This window comes from Fonsecaea pedrosoi (genome assembly GCF_000835455.1).
Source record: "Fonsecaea pedrosoi CBS 271.37 unplaced genomic scaffold supercont1.6, whole genome shotgun sequence".
Classification (NCBI taxonomy): Eukaryota; Fungi; Ascomycota; class Eurotiomycetes; order Chaetothyriales; family Herpotrichiellaceae; genus Fonsecaea; species Fonsecaea pedrosoi.
This window is the reverse complement of record NW_013550610.1, coordinates 186,257-212,373: the sequence shown is the minus strand read 5'-3', so window position 1 is coordinate 212,373 and position 26,117 is coordinate 186,257. Positions and strand designations below refer to the sequence as shown.

Sequence of the window (26,117 nt, the reverse complement as noted above, 5' to 3'; positions counted from 1 at the left end):
CAGGTGGAACGTCTTGCAGCGTGAGGCGTGAGGTGTGGCATTGATCGAAGGGGAGGTTCCCCAGGAAGTCGGCGGCGGCAGTAGGACACCAGCATCACGGTTTAAGGTGCTCTTGGTGGTGCACTAGAGGTTGCAGATTGCAGATTACATGTAGATTGGAGACGTAACATGCGGGTCGTAGGACTAGAACATTAGAACGATAGATTGCGTGGGCATGCTCGTACATGTATGCGTGGATAAGTACAAGGCAAGGCTCGGTCAAAAGCGATCGATTCGGTCGAGAGAAGAGAGAGGACCGACCATTTACCATTTCCATCACCGAGGATCAGGAGGGGAGGAGGCTCTTATGGCCGAGATTGACATGAGGTGATGTGATGTGATTTGGTCTGTTTCTGCCTGGTGCCTGGGATATAAAGACGTAGGGAGAGTGCAGCAGTCAGAGAGAGAGGGAGAGAGGCTCGAGTACCTTGTTAGACATTATCTGGGCACCTATTACTATACCTTGGACAGCTACGACCTAGCTTTCTCATCCCCCCTCTTCACCTTCAGCTTATCACTTTACTCTCTTGACATTGACCTATGCTCTTCTCTCCTCTCCTCTAAGCACCCAACACACTTCGCTCCTTCATCCATCCAGGTACTCGCTCGGTCGGTCGGTGTTGGGCGATCGGCCCAAAATACGCGCGGTACGACAGCAAATACCGAGTAATCAATCAATCAATCAATCAACACCCCCTGCCACGCACGCACGCTCCCCGCCGGAACACATTCCGTGTCTGATTGATAAGATAATCACACATACTTTTTTCTCCTCCGTCGGGATTGTGGGGAAATCTGTTTCGTCAAAAGGCCCTGGCACGCAGGAAGGCAGGCGGGTAGGCCAGGCCGTGCCGTGTATTCGTCATTGAGGGATCGTCGGTACAAAAATAATATAAGGGTATTGTTACTTTTCTAGACGAGAAGAAAAGGGACGAAGGAAAAACAACCCCCCAAACTTCCCTCCACCCTTCAGCCTCTAGCGAGGAGGACTTTTCTTCCACGACTCGACCAGATCAATCGACCGATCCATGTCCTCCTCCTCCTTCTGCTCTACGAGGGACGGGAACAAGCACAACAACTGCTGAGAGACACATACTCCCTCCTCAACCGCTGCTAGATCCTCCAACCGGAACATCCCCTTCTCCAAGTCCGCCCATCCTCCCTTCCACTGGTGGTCGGCATGTCGTCGCTACTCCGCAACGTCAAGACGTTCCTCACGCCCTCGTCATCACACTCACACCTCCCGACGCGCGACGGCTTCACCACCGCAAAGACCGAGGCCGACCTTTTCCCCGCGACCGACCCGGCCGTCGACGGCCAGGAGTGCCTGCACGACTGCACCTCGTGCACCGTGCACTACCCGGCCAAGTTCTCCGTCGACGAGAGCGACCGACTCTTCGGCCACGTCAAGGGCTTCAACGTCCACCTCCTCGTCGGCACGGGCAAGTCCGACTGGGTCCGCGATGTCACCGACGAAAAGGGCTCCGTCATGCAGGCCGTCGGCAAGGTCGGCTTGGACCTGAGCGGGAAGCGCGGCCGGGTCATGCTGAGCGCGAGCAATTTCCCTTCTGGGGAGGAGTGTCACGACGCTGGCGAGGAGCCCGGCACGAGTGATTGCATGCTACTACCTAGTTGGGTCATGATCGAGAAGGTCAGGCCGAGTCAAGCGGCCTCCCTGATGAAAGACGTGGTGGACAAGAGTCCCAGAAACGACACGCCTGTTGGCGGCGCGAAAAGAGCGGAGGTCAATGGGCATGATCATGTGCCGTCACGCGCAGGAGAGCAACAAGAGCGTGAAGACGTTGCGGATGTATCTGGTTTGCAGATTGGAGAGGGTGCAGAAGCGCCACATCAAAACAGCTCACAGCAGGAGGAACAACAGGAGGAACAACAGCAGACGTCCCAGGACAACACACTTGACCCAGCGCCACTACCGCCATCAGTCTCCTCGTCCTTTAGAGTCCGCCCTATACCTCATTCCTATCTAATCCTCATGTGCAGCCAAAAGACCCGCGATGCCCGCTGTGGCCAGTCCGCGCCGCTCCTCCGCAGAGAATTCGAACGCATTCTGCGCCCCATGGGCCTCTATCGTGACCTCCACGACGACCGACCCGGTGGTGTCGGGATATATTTCATCAGTCACGTCGGCGGCCACAAATACTCTGCCAATGTGATGATCTATCGGAGACAAGGACGGAAGAAAGAGGTTGGAGGAGATGATGTGGACGTGGGCGGAGAGAAATTGGAGAAAGAGGCGGTTCAACTCATCTGGCTCGCGAGAGTGAGGCCGGAAGATTGTGAAAACATTGTGCGGTATACGGTGTTGCAGGGTAAGGTTGTCAAGCCGCAAAGGCAGTTGAGGGGGGGATTCGATCGGGAGAGGGGAGTGACGAGTTGGTAGAGCTCTGCTTGCGTATATTCATCTCTCCTGCTGTTTAAGCGGTGACGGTTGCACAGCATCATGTACTGCATTGCACTGGATCACATTAGACTGGTTATAGACGAAGATAATAAAGGCTGGGCAACAATCGAGCGGCACTCTGCAGCACATCAGCATCGAGTCCTCGAAGCACGACTCTCGGGAAATTCTATAACTTTTGGGATTCATATATCTTCAATGTTGGAATGTAGACAATAGCCTTGGTTTTGCCCGGTGATCATGCCTCGACGAGGCTCAAATACACCACGCTTGGGAATAAGACGTCTCCCCTACTACCTCAGTCTACCGAGCTGACAAGGCTCCCCGTTCGGGAGAACCCGAGATCGCGAGGATCTCAAGGGCTCTCTGTCCCAAGGACCGAGCTCAAGGGTAGACTGGCCCCCCCGCGAAGGGGGGCAAAAGGATTCGGTGGTTTCTCTCAGTTCTGTCGACGGGGAAAATAGACATTAATGGGGGTGCTGTTAATGGCTCCGCAGTGTTTCGTCGAGAACGTCGCAAAACGCTGCAACCTTGGACTAAACCGCCGAAACGGTTAGGAAGGGAACGTTTGCGACACAGAACTTTTTGGTATGAAAGGAAAAAGAAAAGAAGGGAGGGAAGGAAAACAAACGGTTGAAATGAAATAGGGCCTCGAGAAATTCTTGCCAAGATTTAAGTCGCGCTAGGATAAATATGGTTTAGTGAGAAGTGCCTGTCTGATAACCTCCGCAGCCCGATGAGGGTTTTGCCTGTTGTCTGCGCTGTTATCATCCTACCACCCGCTGCCTACCTGCTGTCCTCGTTAGTATTTCTGTTGGCAGTTCAAGCAGCATCTCTCAAAATGGCGGCCGCTGCGGATATTGAGCAGATGAACAAGCTCAGAAAGACCTTGGGTCTGCCTCTGTTGAGCGTAAGTGGACAACCTCCACAATCATCTGAAGGACCAACATTCAAAGAATCCAAAAGAAGAGACCAAGACTCCGACAGCGACCAAGATGACGACCCCGCGTCTACCCTAGAGACCCGGGAAGCCGCCGGGTACGAAAACTGGAACCAGTTGCGCGAGGAAGAAAACAGGCGTGCGCTCCGTGAACAAAGAAAACGGGAGATCCAAAGACAGAGGGATGCCGAGGCCAGGAACAAGAAGCTCGAGGGCAAGGGTCTGGGGGATCTCGATGATGAGGCAGAACTTGACACGAAGGCTTGGTTGAAGGGCCAGAAGAAACGGCAGTCCAAGATCGAGCGCGAACGTGCCGAGCGATTAGCACGAGAGCTGGCAGAGCGCGAGAGAGACGCCGCTGTCGAGTATACCTCCAAAGACCTTGCTGGCGTGCAGGTCGCGCACGAAATTGGCGACTTCGACGAAGGCTTGGGAGAGCAGATCTTGACGCTGAAGGACACGGAGATCGGTAAAGGCGATGACAGTGAGCAGGAAGACGTGCTGGAGAATGCGGACCTTATGGCCAGAGAAAAGGTCCAGGAGAAAATGAATCTCAAGAAGCGAAAGGTCTACGATGTTAACGACGACACTGAAAAAGGACTACTGGCTCAGTACGACGATAAGAAGCGGAAAGCATTCACCTTGGATGGTCAGGGTGCCACTATCGAAGAACGCGAAGCCAAACGCCAGCAGATCGGCGAGAAACTCAAGAATACCGTCAGCTTGGACGTTCTCAAGGCAGAGCCTGTTTCGGACTATTTGGAGATCAAGATCAAGAAGCCCAAGAAGGAAAAGAAGAAGTCAAAACGCCAGAAACTTGTGGATGAAGATGATGACGTCGTCGTTCCACAAAACAATAGCAATGGCGATGCTATGCAGGTTGACTCTGCTGGCACCGCCTCCGCCCCAAGGGCGCGAACTGCTGGAGACCATTTTGATGACGACGAAGATCTTGCGAGTGCCCTTGCGAGAACCAGGACTGCATTACTGAAGAAGCAGAAAAGAAAGGCTGAAGACATCGTCAAGCTGCTGAAACAAGAACAGAACGAAGAGCCTGAAACTGGAGACACGAATGGTGGTCTCGTGCTCGACGACACCACCGTCTTCCTGGACAATTTATCTTCCCGGCCAAGGGATGAGCAGCTTGAACGAGGTGTGAAGAAGTCCATTGAGAAGGCCGAGTCAGAGAGCCCTACTCGGCAGTTGAAAGATGAAGACGAAGACCACCAAATGGGCGAGGCTTATAGTGGAATCGACAACGAAGAAGAGCTCCTGGACCGCATCAAGCGCGAGCGCTCAACTGTGACGCCAGAAGTGCCGCACACGGGTCTTGAGGAGGAAAAGACACTCGATCAAGGTATGGGAGCCGCCCTCAGTCTTCTCCGACAACGTGGCCTTCTCAAGGAGAGTGATGCACCCAACAAGAATTCTTTGTACAAAGATCGGCAAAAATTCATCATCGAAGCGCGCTTGCGCGAGCATGAAAATGAACAAAAGGCACGAATGCAGCGCGAGAGGGACCGTCAATCGGGTAAACTGACGGGTATGTCTGTCAAAGAACGAGAAGAGCATGCCCGCTGGCAAAACACCCATCGAGAGCACCAATCTTCCATTCAGGCTGCCGCCACCTTCAACCGGGAATACAAGCCTGATGTGCAGATCAAGTATGTGGACGACGACGGCCGTATCATGAACCAGAAAGAAGCTTTCAAACACCTGAGCCATCAATTCCACGGCAAGGGTAGCGGGAAGTTGAAGACGGAGAAACACCTCAAGAAAATTGCCGAGGAGAAGAAGCGCGAAGCAGCCAGCGTTCTAGACAGTAGCAAGGCCACTGGAATGAGTAACGCGCAGGGAACGATGGGCAAGAAGAACAAGGTTGCTGGCGTAAGGCTGGCCTAATATCAGTTTTGTGTGTTGTGGCTTGCGCGGATTCTTGACAAGGCTATGGTTTCTTTTCACAGATTCATCGAGACGGGCTTTGGTTGCTGTGAGGAGGTGACGGGCACGTGACAGGGTAAATGAATCCCGGCCTTGGGGAAGTTTGGAGGCAGCACCCAGTGGCACCTGGCACTGGCCGCGGGTGGCCGGAGCTTATACTTGTAGCTGTTCCGGTGGCTGCAAGCCCCTAGAACCAACCCTGTTCATTGGCTGCGCTCAACCCGATCCCCGCCTAACACGCACCTAGTGGCTCGCCTGTACCTCCCTGGCCTCCTGGAACACGCCCTTCCCCCAAGCATCAGTTCCAGGTACCGAAACGGAAAAGCAAAAGCGTTACGAAATTTTTTTTGGAGAAGCAATCTCAGAGACAGTCGAACTCGAAGGGAACCATAGCAGACAAGAGTTAATTCCACCACCTCATCCATCATTCATCATCAAAGGTCCTCAACGCCTTCATCTCTCATCTCTATTAATCCTTGGCAGATCTAGATCGAGACGGATAAAGTGTCTCTGCTGTCCTTTTGTTGACTCAAGTCCCCTGAAGTCACTGTACCATCCACACGACCACCTTAAACCGAACGAGCTTTGACTTGAGCTGGCTTTTGCTCTGAAAGAGACTTTTCTACAACCTGTCCTTGCGTGTGCCATATCAGATATCCATCTCTAGCTTCACTTCTGTTGGCCCTCTCAACAATGCTCTCCACCCTTCGACCTGCAGTCGCTCGCTCAGCTCTGCGCCAGCAGGCTGCGACCGCCACACAGGCAATCCGCATCGCGAACGCATCGACATGGGCAAACGTCAAGGAAGGACCTCCTGATGCCATCTTGGGCATCACCGAGGCGTTCAAGAAGGATAGCTTCCCTGAGAAGATCAACCTGGGTGTGGGCGCATATCGTGAGTGAGCACCAGAGCCGGAACGCATACCCTAGGATAAATCATTGGCCTTTTTCTCCTCTGATAGAAAATGCAACCCACCCTCACGAGTTGTACTGATGTTTGTGTTTCTCTTGCAGGCGATGATAAAGGCAAACCCTACGTCCTCCCGAGCGTGCGCACTGCCGAACAGAAAGTCGTCTCCTCCTCCCTCGACAAAGAATACGCAGGAATCACCGGTGTGCCCTCGTTCACCAAGGCCGCAGCGCTGCTTGCCTACGGACCCAACTCCAAACCAATCCAGGAAGACCGCATCGCCATAACTCAGTCCATCTCCGGCACTGGAGCGCTGAGAATAGGCGGTGCTTTCCTCGAACGCTTCTACCCGGGCGCAAAGACAATCTACATCCCCAGCCCTTCGTGGGCGAACCACAAAGCCGTCTTTTCCGACTCGGGACTCGAAGTTAAGCAGTACAAGTACTACAACAAGGACACAATCGGCTTGGACTTTGACGGCATGCTCGCGGACCTCAAGTCTTTCCCCACCGGCTCACTCGTTCTCTTGCATGCCTGCGCACACAACCCCACCGGCATCGACCCGACCGAGGAACAATGGCAGCAGATCGCCAAAGTCATGAAGGAGAAGTCACACTACCCATTCTTTGACATGGCCTACCAGGGATTTGCGAGCGGTGACACCAACAAGGACGCATACGCCGTGCGCCTGTTCATTGAGCAAGGCTTCGGTCTCTGTCTGTCACAGTCTTTCGCCAAGAACATGGGTCTATACGGTGAACGTGTGGGCGCCTTCAGCATCGTGTGCGACAGCGCCGAGGAGAAGAAGCGGGTCGAGAGCCAGATCAAGATCCTCGTGCGTCCGTTGTATTCCAACCCGCCGGTCCATGGAGCCAGGATTGCCAGTGAGATTCTGAACGATGCTGGGCTGAACAAGCAGTGGCTAGGTGAGGTCAAAGGCATGGCAGACCGGATCATTGAGATGAGGGCTCTGTTGAAGAAAAACCTCGAGTCGCTGGGAAGCAAGCATAACTGGGATCACATCACGAATCAGGTACGTCTCAGCCGTCCGCGGAGCCAAGAGAAGATAGCTCTAACCCACTGATATAAATGAGAGCTGGGACACTGACAGTTATGCTTCTAGATTGGCATGTTTGCCTACACCGGCCTGACGGCCGAGCAGATGGATAAGTTGGCCAAAGAGCACTCTGTGTACGCGACCAAGGATGGACGTATCTCCGTGGCGGGCATTACCACCGACAACGTCAAGAGATTGGCAGAGTCGATCTTCAAGGTGACTGGTTAAACTTGGTTCGAATGACACCTCTCTGTGTTCCAATACGAGCAGGCAAGGAGTTTTGGGTCAAGAGCGAATACTCTCCAAGACTACCAGCCAGCAATACTCGGCTATCTAGCACAGGAAGCCATTGCTGACGATCTTGCTGGTGAGTGTTTAAGCCAGTTGGGGTGGAGATTTTGTGGTTTTTTGTTTAGCGTATCGATCTGCACGTTCCGACTTCACACCAGGCACCATGTATCAAAACCGAGGGCGGCATCCGGGGATAGATAGAACGGGGGCGGACAAAACTCTCCATAGATTTGAGCAAAGCACAGAAAGAACGTTGAACGTGGAAGATTCCTTATGCGATTTTATCTTTCCCTGTCTCTAACTGTGTACCTCGGGGAAGTGGTTTTGATTGAGATGCTGTTTGATTAGGTGGAAACAGGAGAGGGGAGGGAAGCAGGAAATCGACCGAGTGCAGTGTGCACCATATCCATCCCTTTGGACGCCTGTTTTGAGGTACGTGGAAGGGTACGTACATGTATATGCACATATGTGTACCCCGTAGAAGAATGCATATGCATTATGTATCTACGTTATGCATGTATGCCATATAGGTATGTAGGTGGGTATCTACCGAGTACATTTGTGACGAACCGGGACGAACCTCCTCTCATCACACCCATCCCTTCTATTCTCCTTGGGTACTGGAGTGTACATAACATATTATGTCCATATTTAAAGAAAGCGGACAGACACAGATAAAAGCAAAGAGAGCAAAAGGGAAGGGCGAGGGTTCACTAATTAATTAATTGATCGGATCCCCGAAACAACCCAATAATAAATGGAAAAGGGGGGCCAGCACCAGGACCACGAGCACGGCTTGGGGCTCAAGGTTGACGATGTCCAAGGTCCCAGAACAGCGGCACCGGCACCGGCACGGCCACCGGTATCAGCATCAGCACCAGTGCACAGTTGAGAGTGGGTGGAGAGGGTTCAACTTCACAATAAGATTAATAAAACATCTTGGGAGACCTTGGGATCTCTTTCAGCGCGACCATCTATGGATCTGGGCGCTGGGGTGGGGGAATGAATACACAGCACACGGAGCTGAGTACCTCGAACCCGATCGACGCGTTGCTTCTATTACTTGGATGTTTAATGTTTTCTCCTCGTAAAGTAAGCGAGATGGAAATAATATACTGTACCTCGTACCTTGTCGATTGTTCCCCTAAATGGGTTTGACGAGGAGGTGAAAAAAAGGGAGTTTGGCCGTATTTGGCCCGCCTCGATCTCCCTCTCTCTCCCTCTCTCTCTCTCTATGCACGCTATCACCGCTGGCCATGTGGGCAACATGTGGGTAGCATGCAAACTAAAAAGAAACTATATCCCGGATCCCCCTTTGCTCCAAGAGGCCGACCGGACCCCCTTATACTACCACCCGTTCTGGGAGGGGGAAAACCATTTACTGGGTCTTCCGGGACAGATTTCCAACGGCTCAGACAAAGTCTTTCCGTTTACTGTTTGCTGCTCGGTGCCGCTAGCCTCACCGCTGAACGCCTCCACGTCTCTTGTGTTCGCTTCTTGTTGCTCAATAATTGCTCGCGACCCGAGATCTTCCCAGGCTGGCAGAGGCTGGCAGGGTCGCGGGTGCAGGCGGTTCCCGCCGCAGTGGAGGGCCATTTCACTACGATGAACATTTCGACTGCTCGTGTCATTGGAGAGGGGTTGAATCAGTTGACCTTTTGTTCGTATAGTATTCTCTCACCAGCAACCACCAAACAAAGCCCAGACAAATGCCGGTCAAACTGCGTTGGGAAGTCGAGGTAAGGTGGGGAGAGCCGCTGCTTGCTTCCGAACATGTCGTTTGGGCCCTTACTCCCCCAACCGAGTGGGAAGACCAAGAGTGTGTTCCAGTGGCGCCAGTGCTAGGCTCTGGCGTGATGGCAGCCGAATGGGCGCCCACCTGCGGGTTGACATCATTGGCTTTGTGGCCTCTTCGCCTACCTATCGGCGCGCCTCTGCTTTGCTTTTTCGTCTTTCTCTTGCAGCTTCAGCGGCCGCGTGGGCTGCACGAAAAGGGGACCAATCAAGCCTATTTCAGCGCTTAGTTGACCCCTTGGACAAATACTTCTGTTCTATAAAGTCGTCGAGGCCCTCCTGTGTTGCTGCCTCGAGACTGGTGACTTGTGCTCGTCTACACTCCGTATGTGCGACACCGATGGGACCCTGAACGCTTATCGACGTCATCGCGCAGGTTCGAGTTGAGGCAAAATATTTGACGTCCAAGGAGGCAGCGTAGCAGCAAATTCGAGGGGACAGGGTGATTCGGAAAACGAGGGGCAAACAGGCCTCGAGGGACCTCCACAGTAATGGCAACTAGCTGGAGCAGGTGGCCCCCTCCGTTGATTTTTGGATTGCATGCACCGTAGACAGGCGGACTGAACACTCACCAGAGGGATGAAATTGTAGTTGCACAGGGCATGCCGTCAGCTTTCCCAATTCATGGCGTATCAGTGTCGATCTGCCGTCTTCCTGGCCGGTAAACCGACTGTTTCGGGAATGGACCCAACTGTGCGGCTGCTCGTTGGCTCAAGCGTTCTGGGGAGTCTAAATATGCTCCTGCAGGATAAGAGAGGACTTGTCTTGTTTCCCAGCTGGAGTGGCAGAAGACTGGAGAGTGAGTGAAAGCATTCCACCTTCCGAAGTCCGCTAAAAAGTGGTGGTGCTGGGTGCGATTGGGGAACCACAAATAGTCACCTCATCTCTTGAGTCACTTGTTCTCCGTCAAGCAGGGTATTCCCCACGCGACGAGCCACCCGTCAGCTTACCGAGCCCAAGATACGAGTAGCTGGCTGGTGGCTGGAAAGGACGGGATGTGGTGGTATCGCCGATGTCTGTTTGAGGGTGAGAGAGAGTTGATACGTAGGTAGAAGCCGTGGGAGTGGTATCTATGGGAGGTACCGATGGAGGGATCGAGGGAGGTGAGGAGTGAGCAAAGGGTCTCGTTGGAAATCGGAACGAGAGTAGAATGAATAATGGGTCTCGAGACGGGGACTGACTGGTGGTGGGATGGCGGGTATCCTAGGTAGGCCGTGGTTCTCTTGCGTGCCGTATCTCTCTACCTCTCTCTTGATACCCACGGGCTCCAGTTTTGTTCCTTGCGCTGTCCTTAGCCCATTGAGGTGTTGAAAATCCCTTCAGCCTCGAACTGGTCCATCATAGAGTAGGCTCCAAAGTCGCCAAGCAGACAAACTCGTCCCCAGATTTTATTCCCTTTACCTCAAGCTCCCTTGTCGAAACCATCTCTTCCAGAACGAGCGTCCAGGTATACGACAGGGTCGCCTCACACCCTTCGGACACGGTCGAGTTTCAGGGTCCTACTTTCTTCCTTCTTGTTCCATTCGTGTCTTTTGGCCGCGTCCGAGTGTGAAGTGGGATTGCGCTTGGCCCCCGCTTGTCTTTGGGACGACTTGACGCTTTTGGTGGTTGATCTGCGCTGCCGGACGGAGATCTTGGGCTCGGTTGCTCGCGAGACAAAACGCATATCGCAGGCCAGCATCGCAGGAAGTAGCCGGTTGACCCGAGTTTCGCGCAAGAGAGCAGGGCCTGAGGTACGTTAGCAGCAGTCTTTTTGCCCCTCCCAGTTGGTCCAGGGGTGGTACATTTTCAATCGCAGTTTGGTGCATGGGTGCGTAGGATTGGAGTTTTTTTTTTCTCGAGGGGACATTGACCCCCTTCACCACATCGGTAGCCCCGCCCCTTGGGAAAAAAAAGCTGAGAAAACAAGAGCCCCGTCAGATCTGTTCCTGATATCATTTTGCAGGCCCAGTGCTGTTCAGCCTCAAGCAAACTTGCCGGCTTCTGGTGAGGGTAATCCAAGGGACATTTTTTCGAATGAGATTTGGTGGCTCTCCCGCTCTCCCGCCCTCGCCGCAGACTCGAGCACCTCTGATTTCGGCAGAGCGAGTTGATTGAGCTTCAGGATCAGCAATTCATCGACAAAGACGTCCGACGTACGTCACTTCCCACTGGTCGAGCGGTTTCAAAATTCGTCAATTCGGCTTCCCAATTCACTGCAGGCAATCGTCTGTCGACAACACCTCGTAGCATTTTTGTACAACTGCAGTGTTACTTCCATCTACAATCTTGACGTTGGATTCCCGAAGGAGTTGATCCGTTGCTGAGATCTGATTACCAAAAGTCTTCGGCTCCCGCACATCCTGGTTGCCTCTTGCATTTTACTCGACTGTTTACCTTTTGCCCTCTGTGGGATTCTGAGGTCGGTTGAACCCGCTGCACATACTTTAGGGGTCTTGTGACGCCAACCAGCACGAGGGTTTTGAGTCTCGATCTGACCATCCTGCCATCTTGGTAAACCGCTGACACCATGTCTGCAGACAGACTATTCCCACCAGCGTCCTATCTGTTATCCTTATCTTCACCTCTGACTCCGCATCATCAACATCAGCGACACCATCGTCACCCTGGTTGCCATCCCCAGACACGCCTGCGACGGATTTTTGCCAGGATACCCTACAAAGCGGCGAGTGAGATTGTGACGCTCCTATTAGCCAAGGGCTCGCCCACCACCTCGAACAAGTCTGCATCCTACCCACAGACTCCTCGTTTCACATACACGTAACGCCATGTCTGAGGAAGTAAGTACGACAGGCAAATAGCGACGACCTATTCCGGGGGCAGGGGGCTGAAAAGCCATCGTGAACCTGCCATGGCTGACATGTGGGCTCGCAACAGATCGAATTCGACTTCGGCGATAATGTCGAGAAGAGCACATTTGAACAGATTCTCGACATGGACGAGGAAGATGATCGAGACTTTTCAAAGTCAATAGTCTTTGGATTTTTAGAGCAAGCAGAGCAGACTTTTGGCAAAATGGACACTGCCATGTGAGTCTCTGCATGCCGGCTGCCGATGGTCAACGTCTCGCTGCATGCATTCAGGGTGTAACTGACCCATGTTTTCCAACAGGAAAGAAAAAGACCTCGCCGAGCTTTCCAGCCTGGGTCACTTTCTCAAAGGCTCGTCTGCGACATTGGGCTTCACAAAGGTCAAGGATGAATGTGAGAAAATCCAACACTATGGACACAAGAAAAACGAGACCGGCGAAGTGGATGAACCAGATGAAGACAAGTGCCTGAGACTCATTGGCGAAAGTCTTGCTGAGGCTAAACGAGCTTATGAGGTTGTCAATAGCCTGATGAAGCAGTTCTACGCCGAACCCTGACGAAAATTTGGTTTCCCGGGATCAACGTTCCTGCGCACGAGCACTGGCATCACCACCTGGTTCTCTGTTTCAACGAGAGAAATCTGGGATCTGGACCACCAGCTGGTATGTCTACGGAGCCGAACGAGACTACGGCACTCTTTCGCAACTCTATGACTCGAAGTGCCAGCATGGAATCGACCAAATCACCTTTCAAGACTCCTCTTTACATACGGCATGCGTTTAGACTGCAAGATATGATGGCTTGTTTGATTTCATTTGGGACGGGGAGGGAATTGGGCATCGTTCGTCATCGAACTGAGGACTGACAGAACAGACATTCTTGCACGCACTGTTCGGGGTTATGCGCCCACGAACGGATACATAGTAACCCCTTTCACCATTCCCCTTCCTCTCGAGGCAATCTTCTTTGCTCCTATTTTCGTCTCCTAACGCAGTCACAGTTCTCTTGTCTTTTTTTGCCTCCAAATCGATATTGGGTTGCACTGGCGGTGTTCGGCGACATTGTTACATGGTGAGCGACAGAATACAAACCGACTTCCTTCGCCGCTGGCTATGCTGGTCCTGATTCGCGCGCTGCAAGGAGAATCGTTGTCGCTAGTTTCGTCCACTGCACCACCATACCAAACTGGCCATCAAGCTCAGACACAACGCGAACGAGGGACATCATAGAGAGCAAGATTATCTGCCTCCGGCATAATGAGAACAGTAAGAGAGGTGCAGGGCACAGGGCGAAAAAGGCAACAACCGATGCTAGACGCCGGATCTGCTAAGCAGTTGGACACCCGTAACACACAGGAATCATGATCCATCACAGCCTGTGGCTTCATTTATCCTCTCGACACCGCGGTTGATGAAATGCGGTGCTGCCACTATCAGTTGGGAGCAGTTGCATCTCTCACAAGGTGTCATTATGCGTGCGACACAGCGAGGATGGGGTGTTCAATATTCTTGAATTACCTCGGTTGATCAACCAGAAGCGTTCCGTTGTCGGGTGGCTCGGTTGGAGGACATGCTGCTTGTCGCCGAAGAAAGTCTACACGGTGGTAACATGTCCGACAACGGGTTGGAGATGCGAGCCATATCCACGTCTTCTGACACCAGCTCTGCAGTTCCAGTGGTGAGGCGTCGGGATCAATGCGCTGTTCTTGGGTGTGAATCGAGTGATGGCGCATTTGAGGGATGTCTGTGGCGGTGGCATTGGAACGACGCTGGATGTTGGAATTTGACCTTGCGCTCTGGCAGCAGCAGTCGAGGCCGCGTTCACACCATTCTGAATGATATCATTGTCGGGCTGGTCGTGCAGATGCTCGTGCAGATATGCGTGTTCCAACGTTGTCCTCAGAGTTTGTGACTGCCACCTGTCGGCCCGGTGCCCTGTTCGCCCCCATGTTGCGCATTGGAGGGTGGGAATCTCCATCTCTATCTCAGAGGCTGTGGCTTTGCTGGCACTGATGTCGTCGCGCAGCCAAGAATTCGGCAACAGGGGTGCTTGTTGATGCCTACTTTCAAAAGGACAAGGACCTGCTCGGGCAAGGGGGTGTTCGACGATACTCGCACCTGCGGCTCTGCTGGACATCGGGGAAGCTGGAGTAGAAGCACGAAAAGAAGAGATCGAACTTTCGTTCTCCCAGTTGTTCTGACTTGGTGGTGAGGAGAAGGCTGACGAAGACCGCCTGCTTATACCACCATCTTGAGACTCGCCGAGGCCACGATACTCCTCTGGGATCGGGCTGTTGTCTTCCTCGTCGCCGGAGTATACACGTGCCTCTGTCGGCGTCGAATGGCCACGAAACTGAGACTGAGACTGAGACTGGGCCTGAGACGTGGCGGGGATGATGTGACTGTCGCTTGTCGCCGCAGATACAGAGAGTTCCTCCGGAACGACACCCGCTTCTGCACCACCGCCGCGGCTTGCGCTCCTCCTCTGTTGTGCCCGAAACGCCAGTTCGGCAAAGAGTCCAGCGAATCGACTTCGTCTCGGGCGGTTTCGATACTGGATCGCCAGGCTCGGGGACTCCATCGGCGTCATCGTTCCTCCACGCCTCTCTGATCCCCAGCCGCCGTCGCTTGCGATTGTGATTGTGAAGTGCAATGAGGGTTACCGAACGGAACAGAGCTCCGCTAGAGGAGAGAGAGAGAGAGAGAGAGAGAGAGAGAGAGAGAGATGGGAAGGAGAGACGCAGTCTTTCTCGTGACGACTGATACACGAAAGGTAGGGAGAGTTGGGTTGGTGGACGAAGAAAAATGGGATCGACGATATCCGTGGGCCAACAAGAGAAGAACGATCGGGTCTTTAGAATGAGGATTGAAGAGAGAATTTTCTTGAAGCAAAGGAACGAGATTGTTTGCACGAGGAGAAAACAGGTCTATATATTATTATTACTGTGTCCATCGTCGTCACCACCGTCTCCATCACCATCTCCATCCCCAGAACAACTATACAATGCAGTAAAACGCAATGTAATGCAATGCAATGCAATACAGTTCTTTGCCTCTCTTGCTTTGTCTTGTCTCCGGCTTGTCTGTAGCCAGCCGTGTTTGCATTCCGTGTGTCTGCGATTGCGGTTGTGGTTGTGGTTGTGGCAGTGTTTGTATCCAAACCTTTGTTTGTCGTCCTTGTTGTCTATCGACATGCAGGTCTATAGGTTTCTTGGTCTCCAAGTGTCCAGGTGTCCAGGTGTCTAGGTGTCCAGGTCTCTTGGGAACATCCTCGGGTTCTAGGAATCAACAACCCTTCAGGCAGAAGGAGAAACTAGGGACAGCGAGCTGGAATTCAACCTCTTACAACAAACAACAAACCAATTTGGCGTATTTGTCCTCAGAAAACCCACACTAAATGCCTACATCCAGAAAGGGACATTCTCTAGATTGCCCGCGATCAATGTAATGCAAGTACAAAAGAAAAGATACTAAAGGTATTAATGTCCGCCATCGAGGACGACGATGACGATGCTGATGCTGATGCTCCGTGTGAATCCCGCCTTGTCCCCTTTGATAAAATGCCACCCACAGACCTGCCGCAAGTCAATGCCACCAGCCAATGTTGCTCCCTTGTTGCGCCATGGTTCATGATTGCGCCTCTGCCTGTGCCTCATAATTGAATGGTGTATGCCGAACCCTGCCGTGGTATCAAAATCACCAGACTCCTTGCTGATCGATAGCCTTGGAATATTACCCCAGCCCACCCCCATACCTGACCGACTTAGTTCGTTCCCTCCAAAGGGTATTCCTTGTTTTTATACAAATTTCAAAGGTATAATTTGTTGATCCACCGTGCTCGACCATGACAGACGTGGCTGTTCGTTGAGCAGTGCGGATAGTGACGGAATTCCCGACTTTCTTCTCTTGGGCCTGGCCGTCCTCGCAGCTATACGCCCAAGTAGATAGCTCGACATTCTACCCCAGGATCGTCGCTGATCGACTTCTTTGGTAGAGGGCTTGCCACCATTAGGAACACCCTTCACACCACGGTCACTTCGAGTTTCAGGACCCCCTTCGCCAGAGGTCGGGCAAAAGGTCTGAAGCCCATGCTACATGACGTATCGTTCCTGTCGATTGTCCTGGACAGCCAGTGGCATTGAAGTCCAATCAGTCGGAAGCGGTATGTGGGTAACCATATGAGGCTGACGAGGTCGAAGACCATAATCTTCGGGCTCCGTGCTCTGAGGTCTTCGAATCGCACTTCCAGGATAGTAGAGCGAATGCCCACCATAGGCTGGTTCTGGGTAACCGTAAGTCTCCAATGAGGCTGGTGTTGGCAGTGATCCGCTACCAGGCGACCCCCATGCCAGGGCTCCCAAGTGAGGAGACGTACTGCCACTGCTGGTGCCGTTGGCGGGAGGCTCCAGAGGTTGAGGTGGTCCATACGCTGGCGGATGGGATGTGACAGGTCGCTGTTGCGGCGCACTCGTATATTGCTGGAGGGAATGGCTCGTTAAAGGTGGTGTCGAGCGGGGCAAGTTTGGCCCAAAGTCGGTCCGCATATGAGGGGGTAGGGAATGAGTTTGGGGCAAGAATCCATAGTCTGAACCTTGACGTTGCATGCCACTGGTCATAGGCGGAAGCTCTGAATGCGGTGAAATCGACAAGATTCTATTTGCGGGCGATGCTGTGGAATTTCTCGAGGAGCCTCCTGAAGTCGACTCGTAGGTGGACTGGCTCCGAGGATGCGATAGTGCTAACTTCGCATTCACCTCCGCGGCAGCTTGCTCCAGTGTGCCCGTATGTTGGGATTGGTGCTTCGTCAGGGTGGTACGTCTTGTGAAGGTCTTCTGGCAATTGGCAAATGCACACTGGTATGGGCGGGCTCCCGCGTGCATACGCCGGTGCCGTGCAAGGGAGCTGGAGTCTGAGAAGGGCTTACGTGCCGAATTAGTCTCTGAGGGTGACTTGGTTGGTATTCAAAACTCACCTTGCTACAATGAACACACAAGTGCGGTTTCTCTCCTGTGTGAACCCTCACATGCACAGTCAAAGCAGATCGTTGTATGAATGACTTGTTGCAGCCTGGGTGTTTGCAAGCGTGAGGTCTGTCACCGCTATGAATCCGTTCTGGTGGGAAGGTTAGCGCGTTAGCCATGCCCATGCAGATGTGGAGGTCTCTCACCGTGTCTGGCAAGATCACTGCGTCGTGCAAACCGTTTCGAGCAGGTCCCGCAAGGAAACAGTTTGGGAGCTGGCTCGCTCTTGATTTGGGTAGGCGGCAAGTTTTCGTCCGAGATGGTGCTCTGGCTGTCGTGCCTTGGCATGTAACTGCTCGCTGCGTATATCTGAGGGCTATTCTGAGGCGGCGCCATAAGACTGTACGGCGTCACATGAGACTGTGGGAGGGATGGCTGGTGGTGAGCCATATCCGAGCCTTGGTCCATGCTGTACGCTGCACCGTCCAGGTGAAGTGATTGCCGAAACCGGGCGAGCTCTTCGCCGCCCTCAGAACGCTTCCTCGAATTGAGGAGCGTCGAAACGTCCATCCCTCCCTTGACTGGAAGAGGTGGCGATGGTGCCAGAGCCCGCTGATAGACACCCAGACCCCGAGGATTTGGGAGGCGCTGGAAATTGAACCCGAGGTGTAATGACTGCATGATTTTACCTGTTAGCAGAGGAATACGTAGACGAAGCAGGAATGGAAGATGGGAATCGAGGCATTGAAGAACACCTTGGCCTTCAAAGGATCAGTGCTGGGACGAAGAGGGTCAAGGCGCCGTGGAACGCAGACGCTCATGCCTTTGCCCTTCCTGGTCCGGCGGCTGGAATGGTCGAGGGCCTCAATGCACAGTCCCTTGTCCTCACGAGACCACCACCAAGTGTACGGGGCGTTATGGTATCTCACCTAAGGCAGTAGAAGACAGTCGACCAGATGCTGAAAAGAAAGCACCAAAGAAGGGAAACGACTGAAAGGTGGCAGACGTGTAGCTCCTCGAAGTCCCCCTACACCTAACAGGAATGCCAGCAAAACAAGGGGAGCAGCAATGCTGGTATTCCCTTGGCAACCACCTAATTCTTCTCCGAGACAAGTTCTTCGTCGACACCAATAACTCGGATTTCTGTCCCTGTGACGCAAATCTGGCTGGTCTCTGGTGTGGATTGGGCGGCAATGTTCCAGGTCTCGGTCAATTGGTGTTGGCGTGGGCAGATGTCGGAGATATGCTTGTAACGCAAGACTGAAGAGGCCGTTGTCAAGAGGGGGTTCTTGGAGTTCTGGAACTCGAGCTTCCCGCACCAGGCGGTATTTGAGAATGAATGAGGTATGTTTGTGTATAATGATAAATTCCAATGCCAACGGAATCGATCCTCTAGAACCGGGGGGTCGGTCCGAAGGTACAGAGCCAGAAGGTCAAGACTGCATTCGATTGTCCTTGTAGGGAGCATTGGAGCGGCGGATGCTGGGGGCGGAAGTTGAGGAGCCGCGAGGTGAAGGGACAGCGATTGTTCTTCTGAATCTAGACTGCACGGAAGAGGAAGAGGTCGAAGCGGCGATTGAAGGGAGTGACAGCGATGGGATTGGCAGTTGAGGACAGGAGGAGCCGTGCATCGAGCGCGGTCTCGCTGGGAGAACTGGCAGCAGTAGTGGCAGCAGCAGCAGCAATAGTAACGACAATGTGGAATCGATAGCATAGACGGCGGGAGTACGAGGAGGGCACAGACAAAAATGGTCAGGCACGGATCGTCTGAGAAAGGGTCACAAGGGTGTAGGGACGAACGCTTGTTTCTTTATGTCTCGAGGGACACTGCCAGAGCCAGCTGGAGTCGCAGAGACAAGGAAAAAGGCAATTCAAGAATTCAAACACATCATGACTCTTTAGAAGGGTGTTTGAAGCCACTGTAGTCGTCGTTAGGGACAGTGGTCTGCCAAAAAGTTTGAGGCGTTTGTTGGAGGTGGAACTGAGGGATTGGGATTTGGGGGAGAGGAGAGAGAGGGGCCACCTTAATTGCCCAGGCTGCCTTAAATGACTGGCTCGACAGCACCTGGTGACACCAGCTTTTTTCAACTGCCTCAACTGCCTACCCACCTACCTTAGGTGACCCAGGTGCCTAACTAATTACACATGTATTAATGAACTTGGGGTCTGCCAATGCGAAACGGCGTCGGGTTCCTCGGGCCCTTGCCACGCTTGCTTAGACAAGCTGCAGGGGTGCGCTGCAGGTTCGCAGCCAGCAGCCAAGCGGAGCTTTCTCTGTCTCTGGGTGTCTCCATCCCCGGCCCCAATTCCCTGATGGATCCCCTTTGTTCTACCTCCTCCACCTCCTCGTATCAACCTGGTATTCCAATTCCTTCTAGTTCTCCCCCTTCTCACACTTTGCGTTCCTACTAAGTTAGGCTCTGGCAAATGAGGTGTGCAAGGGTATACGGGTACCGACACTGACATGGACGACGCTCTCCACCAAAACCCAGTCCCTGCATGGCGTTCGAACTCTATGGCCCGTTTCCCTCACCTCATACCTCCTCCGTGTACCTCATACAACTACGGTTCCATGATGATGAGACTGCATAACCCTTCAACTTGCTCATCTGGGGGCATAAACCCATGCGCACATGTGTCTCGCTTGTTGCTGCTGGCATGGCATGGCATGGGCCCAACTCGACCAAGGTAATCACCTCTTTGGGATCTTATGCGATTGATAACACTCAGAGAGATCGACCGTCATCTACCGAGATCACGAAATGACCCCTCCTCCTGTACGAGTAGCTCCTCATCCTTCCTCCTCGTCGACTTGCCGGCTTGTAAGCGAATACAAGCTTGTCAGCATTGACAGCATGGTCTGAGAGAGAGGAAGATTAAGACAGCCTTCGCGGCCCAGCAATTGCCTGGATTAGCGGGTTTTCGGTACCTGTCAAAAGTTCTTGGTTCGCTGGAGTTTGGCAGTGCGATGTCCTTGACTTCGGCTTTGTCTGATTCAACACGTCTCTCGTTCATTAACCCATGCCAGAACAACCACGAAGTACCAACTCCCCCCAAAATCCAACCTGTTTCCTCCAATCAAAACAAGACCGGCAAGTTCCTCCTCCCCGGAAAGGGTTAGACCAAAGCATGGGTTTCCGATCCTCTTTGTCTGATCAGAGGAGACTCCCGGCGGCGATCTCTTATGCTGCTTCTGCAAGAAATCCTTGACCAGGCACGAGTATGAGGTATTCGGTATGCACGTTCCAAATCCCATGTCTCGGCGTCATTGCTCGTGGAGCTCACCTATAGAGGATGAGCCACGCGTGCATCACTCAGCAGGAAGGAAGCTTGAAACGATGCACATGCGCATCCTGTGGAGCGACGCACTCACCAACGGTTCCGCACCAGTCTCTCGCACCAACCACTACTGGGGAGCTGATGAGCACAAAGACCAAGAGACCAGATCCCCAGGTATGTGTGTGATGTATGTTAGAGGCCTGAATTGGATCGTCGTCATCAACCAACATCCAAAAACCGAATATGTCACCACTACTTGAGCATGTTTTTCGTATACAGCTTCTGGAGAAGAAACAAAGAAAAAGGTTGGAAAAAGTCGATTGAGAATAGTTCCGCCCTCCGCCCCCGATACCCCGTTTCCGACATATTTATCCCATCATCATTTGAAATTCTTCATATGCTTGATTCCTGATTCCATTTTGTCTTTCTTCTTGGCTGCTGCTCAAAGCCCGGCGCTCATCGGGTGCCAGGCACATCTCTGAAGCAAAAAAACATCAAAGGGCTTTCAGCTGGACAGGGACAGATGGAGACAACAAAGAGAACTTTCGTCGGGAAGGCGTTTTTTTCCTTTTGTTTTTGGTTTGGTCTTCTTCTTTGTACACAGGACACCGATATCCTCAATCATATACCCTTGTATCATAATAACAGATATCCCAAGAAGATGGAACTCGCATGAGCGTCTTTGCAGTCCATAGTCACGTACATTTCCCCTCGACGGCATCGGAGCTGAATGCGAAATCCCCTGTTCGTTTCCCCTTCATTCCTTTTCATTCGTTTCAACCTCCGCCAACCAAATGCGCTTCAAAATCCCGTGTTCCTTTTCGCGAGAGCACTCCAAAAGTAAAAAAGACGCTCCTTATTCCCCTTGGACGTCGTTTGGAGGAAGGGGGAAGAAAAACTCCCATGTAAACACTCGGCTGGAGTTTCTCAACGTCTGTACTTCTGGATCCTGGGGCGACGTGGTGCTCGTAACAATCGCCCTCAGCCAAGAGAGGGTTTGTCGCCTCATCTCCTCCTTGTCGGACACATTGCCATACCTCATCCCTCCCTACCTCTTAAACATGGCCTGCACATCCTCTTTTCTCCAGTCAATCTCTAGACTGCCCTCGTAGACTCTGTCCACGATTGTCTTCATCCGGTCGTGGGCGTGAGAGTATCGTACTGCACATTCTTCAAACACCCGCGCGATCAGATCCTTCTTTCCAGCCCTCTCGAGGGTTGTCGACGATGGATCGTCCGCATCAGTGAAGTGCTTTTCGATCCTCTTCTTCAATGTCTCCACGCCCTTTCGGACCTCTTTCGCGTCATAGCTGCCGAGAATCTTCTTGGCTGCGCTGCGTGAGTGGGATGGCTTGTTCGCAATCGACGTAAAGGACGAGTCGGTGCCCTTCATGAGCGCTTCGGTGCTCTCCAAGAAGTCAAGCCATTTGCCCAGTGGCCGTCGGATCACAGCATCTGTGTACTGTGCGAGATGGGATAGTTGATCGCGCGACGCCCGTTCCACCCATTCTTCGAGCACCGCATTGTTGTGTGTCTTCACTTCCTCAACAAAGAAGTTCATGTTCTCGATCAAGAGAATATGATAGTTCAATGCCTCTTTGTCTTCGGGGTCCCCGCTCAGTGGTACGTTCGAAGGGCCAGTCGTTGTCCCACCAGAAGAGTTTGCGGCCGGATTGTCTTTGGCGATGAAGTTGAGAGACTCCCACATGGCTTTCAGAAGTTTGGTGTACGCGTCGTTGACGATGAAGCGCACTTCAAGGGACTCGTGATGTGCAAATTCCTGAGGAATCATGTCCTCAACGACGGCAATAAAGTCGGGGAAGATCCTCATGAAAGAAATCAGACCTTTCCTCTTCTTGACCTTCACCTTGGTTTCCTCAATCGCCTTGACTTGTTCTTCCACAAATCTATTGAAGAGACCCATCAAGCGTTCATGAAGGGTTCTCACTGTCCGCGTGATGAATTCTTGGTTCGTTTCCTCATACTTTGACAAGCACTGTTCGAGTGAGACCAGGACGCCAATGCCCTGCAATTGATCCATCTTGAACACCCATTCCATCAAACCCTGAAGGTCTGTAGGCCAGAACGAGTAAATCCCTTCTGTAGTGCGCTGTACGATCTTGGCCAAATTACGATCTGGATCGTAAGCTTGTTTGGCCTGCAAGTTGGGCAGCTTGCGCTGTTCAGGAGGTCGAGATTGCACTAGTTCCATAAAATCCTCGTTCGACTGTGAGTTCAGATGGAAGAAATGTACAATGAAATTCTGCTCTTCCGAAATGGCTGTGGCTTGTTGCTCTAGGACAGTGTCGAATACCGCCCAAGCATCGGGTTTGCCGTCTCGTCTTTCGCCAACCGAATGTCTCATAACGCTTGCCTTGACTGCTCTGCCACGTTTAACCGTGAGCTTGCGAGCTGCCGTGGAAAGATTGGACTCCTCTGCCTTCTCTTTCTCTTGATGGGTGAAAAGGATTTCCTGCTCTTCTCCCATGGGGTGCCTGACAGTCTTTCTCAGACCCATGCTGAAGTCTCGGAACTGGTCTTGGTAGATGCTCTTGACATTGATTTCGTAGCTGCCAATTAAAGTCTGCCATTCATACTGGTTGACTTCCCGCACAAAGAGCATCATAGCATTGTAGACCCAAAGCTCTTGTCGCGAAGCGTTGAGAGCCCGTAGGTTGAGCGTGAAGGAGGATGTCCCGGAAGAAATGCTGATGCTGGCATTTTCCTCACTTGTTCGCTGCTCAGCCAGTTGGAACATGGCCTTCATGTGCTGGTTGAAGCGGTTGACAAACATCATGCTCTCATCCTTGTATTCCTCCTTCTTCTCACGCACCGCTCGCATCTTGGTGAGGTCCGCTTCGGCATTCGTTGGAAGTCCAGTGCGGTTGCTTACTGTGGTTGCTTGACGGAGTTTGTTTTGACGCAGGTCTGGATCGATTGTCAGCATCGCTCTGTAGAGCAAACTCAGTGCACGCTCGACTGCGTGGACGCCTTCGAAATTGTCGATCGGCGCTTGCCTTAGAGCGCGAAGATCTGAGGGTGATATTGTCAATGTTCTCAGGAGATTTTGCAACTCAGCCTGCAGCAACTTCTGATTGGCAGTCTGCACTTGCAACCCCTGTCCTTGTGCCTCGATATACTCGATATCTTCATGGAGAGTATCGAGCTCATGGGCATACAAGGTCAATAACCCGTCAAGCTCTTCACATTCGGCAATCGCCTTTTCGAACGCTTTTCCGAGCTCCTGAACTTTGGTCTCCTGGTGTTCGACATGGCCGAGCCAGCCACTCGCTTGAGCACGGCCAATTTCCCTTCGAATGTCGGTCTCGAAGTTGTCCAAAGCATGGTCTTTGGCAAGTCGCCCATCCCAAGAAAATTCTGTCAAGATTTCGTTCAGATCTGCTCCGCGGCCCTCAGTGACCCGTGGATCAATGCCTAAAGCTGTACAGTGCTTCTCAACTTCCGCCTCCAGTCTTTGGCGACGTTTCCTTTGTGGCGAAGAGGACCGGCCCTTATCCGGGGACTCCGCACTCGGTTCTTCCTTTGGAACCTCAGGCTCGGCCGGGAGAGGCTTTTCTGCTGGCGTTTGCGGTCTGGCGACGCTGTCTGAGGTAGCAGAACGCTCGACCTGAACTCGAGGAAGAGGCTCACTAGACACAACCTTCGGTGTCGGCTGATCCTTTTCATTTTCAGTGTTGATCGGATCAGGTGTTCCGCTCCTTGGGCCATCCGAGCTCATGCCTCTCTTCAAAGGCGCCGGGACAACACTGGTTATGCCATCGGGCTCGTTGGAGAGTTTGTCCTGCATTGCCTTCAATCGTGCACCTGCACCGCCTTGACGTGGTTGAAATGCACCTGCGGCAAGGGCAGCTTTTCGGAATTGGTTCGCGATGTCCTTACCAGACCTCTTCTTGATCATAGGACCAAGGCCGGGGCGATGCTCTTCTTCAGCTTTTGGAGGGGCTGGAGGCTCGAGTGGCTCTGGAACAACGGGCTCGTTTGGGGTTTCGACAGGTTTGGGCTCTGACGTAGTTACTTCTGTGTACACAGTCTTTGGTGGCACGACGTCGTTTGCTTGTGACTGCTTGTTCTCTGTCATGGCCTTCTCGCCCACAAAATAGTCCGTTTTCTTCTGTGACTGCTCCTCTTTCATCGTGGACGGCGTCCCCGCCGGTGTTACAAATGCGCTGTTACTCTGACTCGTGGGAGCTGGTTGTTCGGGTTTGAGGTCGGGCGCAGCTGCCGCTGGCTTCTTACGCTCAGGGAAGAGCTCAAAGTCAAGTGCTGGAAGACTGGGAGGAGGTTCGGGCACAGGGACCCTGCGATCGCTCGCTGCCGTGCTCGGCCTTGAGTTGTTCAATGGTTCGCCACGAGGAATATCCCTGTTTAAGTCCTGACCCGGCATGGGACCCATCCTTTTCGGCGAAAAATCTTGCGGACCAGCCTTTGCGACGCTCAATCCGTTCGGTCTTAGAGGTGGCGGCTCGAGGGTAGGATCGGGTCGCTGTAGGGAGGATTGAGAGGCTTTGGGACTAATGGAAGGTCGTAACGGAGCTGGTTGGAGGCCGTCCGACAGCGACGGCGTACGGGCGTCATCACGCCTTAGCGGAGGGCCATAAGGTTGTGTGCGAGAGAAGTCCTGTGCCGGTGTACCGCGGTTCGGTCTAGGGGGTAAGCCCAGAGGTCGTTCTTCTGCCTGAGAAGGTAGCGGCACGGCATCTCTTGTCGGTGGACGGTAGTCTGGTCGGCCAAATGACCTATTTTGTTCTTGCACCTCCATCCGACCACCATCTCGACTCGGAGGCGGCTGAGCGACATATGGAGACTGTGGCCGGGCGGCGCTGAGTGGTGGTACGGGAGCAGGTTGGCTCGCAGCCAGGGGGGGTGGAGGAGTTGGGGATGGGATGATCGGGGAGAAAGTGGTCCTCGAAGGGGGAGTATTCTGGGCGGACTGGACACCAGTGATTTGTTGTAGTTCCTGGGGGGCAAATCCTATAAGCTCTGGAAGCTTTCCTCCCGTGTACTTTCGGTATATCTTGATCAGACTGGCAATGAAGAAATCCTTCTCTTTTGGTGTGGGGGCGGACCAAAAATAGGGCTTGCCTAGAGACACGGTGAAGCCGGTATTGGACGCCCACTGTTTCTCCATCTGCTGCTGGGGGTTCGCGGGGACGAGAGAGGTGTAGGAGATGATTGCGGTCAACTCGTCGAGATTCCATGTCTTGCCGATGGAGAAGGAGCCGTTTGGGTTCTCGCGAGCCTTGTGAACCCTGACCTTGCCGGAGCGTCGGACGGCGACAAGGATGACTCGGTGTTTCTTGTTGGAGTTGGGGGAGTCCGGAGGAGGAGGAGAGGAAGGGTAGGAGGCATCTTCAAGCACTCGGACGTGGGTGATATATGACTCGAGTTGCATGCCCTCGGGATCACGCTTGCTGAAGCAGGCGTCGATAATGCGCCGCTTCTCGTCTTCGAATCGCGCGGCGCGAGACTGATTGGTGTCTTGCTGGTCGGGTTGCTGCCTCGTGTGAGGTCTCGGCTGAGAGAAGTTGTGGTCGCCATTCGAAATGGGCGCAGGCTGTCGAGGCCCAGAGTAGAGAGGTTGCGGTTGTTGCTGATTCATGGTTGGGAGAGTCCAAGGTTACCAACCTCATCTTCCAGAGAGAGAGGCGGAGAATGG

At 53.0% G+C, this 26,117-nt stretch overlaps 7 protein-coding genes across 7 annotated transcripts; 4 read left to right on the top strand and 3 right to left on the bottom strand.

The window, feature by feature from the left end:
- Nucleotides 1-1,219: 1,219 nt before the first annotated feature.
- Nucleotides 1,220-2,440, top strand: Z517_09056 (uncharacterized protein; the record flags this gene model as incomplete). The annotated part of the gene is made up of 1 exon (XM_013424966.1): nt 1,220-2,440. The coding sequence occupies one exon, from the start codon at nt 1,220-1,222 to the stop codon at nt 2,438-2,440; it is 1,221 nt and encodes a 406-aa protein (XP_013280420.1).
- An 859-nt stretch (nt 2,441-3,299) lies between these two features.
- Nucleotides 3,300-5,300, top strand: Z517_09055 (uncharacterized protein; the record flags this gene model as incomplete). The annotated part of the gene is made up of 1 exon (XM_013424965.1): nt 3,300-5,300. One exon carries the CDS (start codon nt 3,300-3,302, stop codon nt 5,298-5,300), a length of 2,001 nt encoding a protein of 666 aa, XP_013280419.1.
- Nucleotides 5,301-6,032: 732 nt separating this feature from the next.
- Nucleotides 6,033-7,534, top strand: Z517_09054 (uncharacterized protein; the record flags this gene model as incomplete). The annotated part of the gene is made up of 3 exons (XM_013424964.1): nt 6,033-6,234; nt 6,354-7,282; nt 7,373-7,534. 3 exons carry the CDS (start codon nt 6,033-6,035, stop codon nt 7,532-7,534), a joined length of 1,293 nt encoding a protein of 430 aa, XP_013280418.1.
- Nucleotides 7,535-12,159: 4,625 nt separating this feature from the next.
- Nucleotides 12,160-12,758, top strand: Z517_09053 (uncharacterized protein; the record flags this gene model as incomplete). Its single annotated transcript, XM_013424963.1, has 3 exons — nt 12,160-12,171; nt 12,269-12,420; nt 12,503-12,758. 3 exons carry the CDS (start codon nt 12,160-12,162, stop codon nt 12,756-12,758), a joined length of 420 nt encoding a protein of 139 aa, XP_013280417.1.
- A 1,036-nt stretch (nt 12,759-13,794) lies between these two features.
- On the bottom strand, nt 13,795-14,790 carry Z517_09052 (uncharacterized protein; the record flags this gene model as incomplete). Its single annotated transcript, XM_013424962.1, has 1 exon — nt 13,795-14,790. One exon carries the CDS (start codon nt 14,788-14,790, stop codon nt 13,795-13,797), a length of 996 nt encoding a protein of 331 aa, XP_013280416.1.
- Nucleotides 14,791-16,291: 1,501 nt separating this feature from the next.
- Z517_09051 (uncharacterized protein) lies at nt 16,292-17,842 on the bottom strand (the record flags this gene model as incomplete). Its single annotated transcript, XM_013424961.1, has 3 exons — nt 16,292-17,119; nt 17,173-17,312; nt 17,368-17,842. 3 exons carry the CDS (start codon nt 17,840-17,842, stop codon nt 16,292-16,294), a joined length of 1,443 nt encoding a protein of 480 aa, XP_013280415.1.
- A 3,646-nt stretch (nt 17,843-21,488) lies between these two features.
- Nucleotides 21,489-26,060, bottom strand: Z517_09050 (uncharacterized protein; the record flags this gene model as incomplete). Its single annotated transcript, XM_013424960.1, has 1 exon — nt 21,489-26,060. One exon carries the CDS (start codon nt 26,058-26,060, stop codon nt 21,489-21,491), a length of 4,572 nt encoding a protein of 1,523 aa, XP_013280414.1.
- Nucleotides 26,061-26,117: the final 57 nt, after the last annotated feature.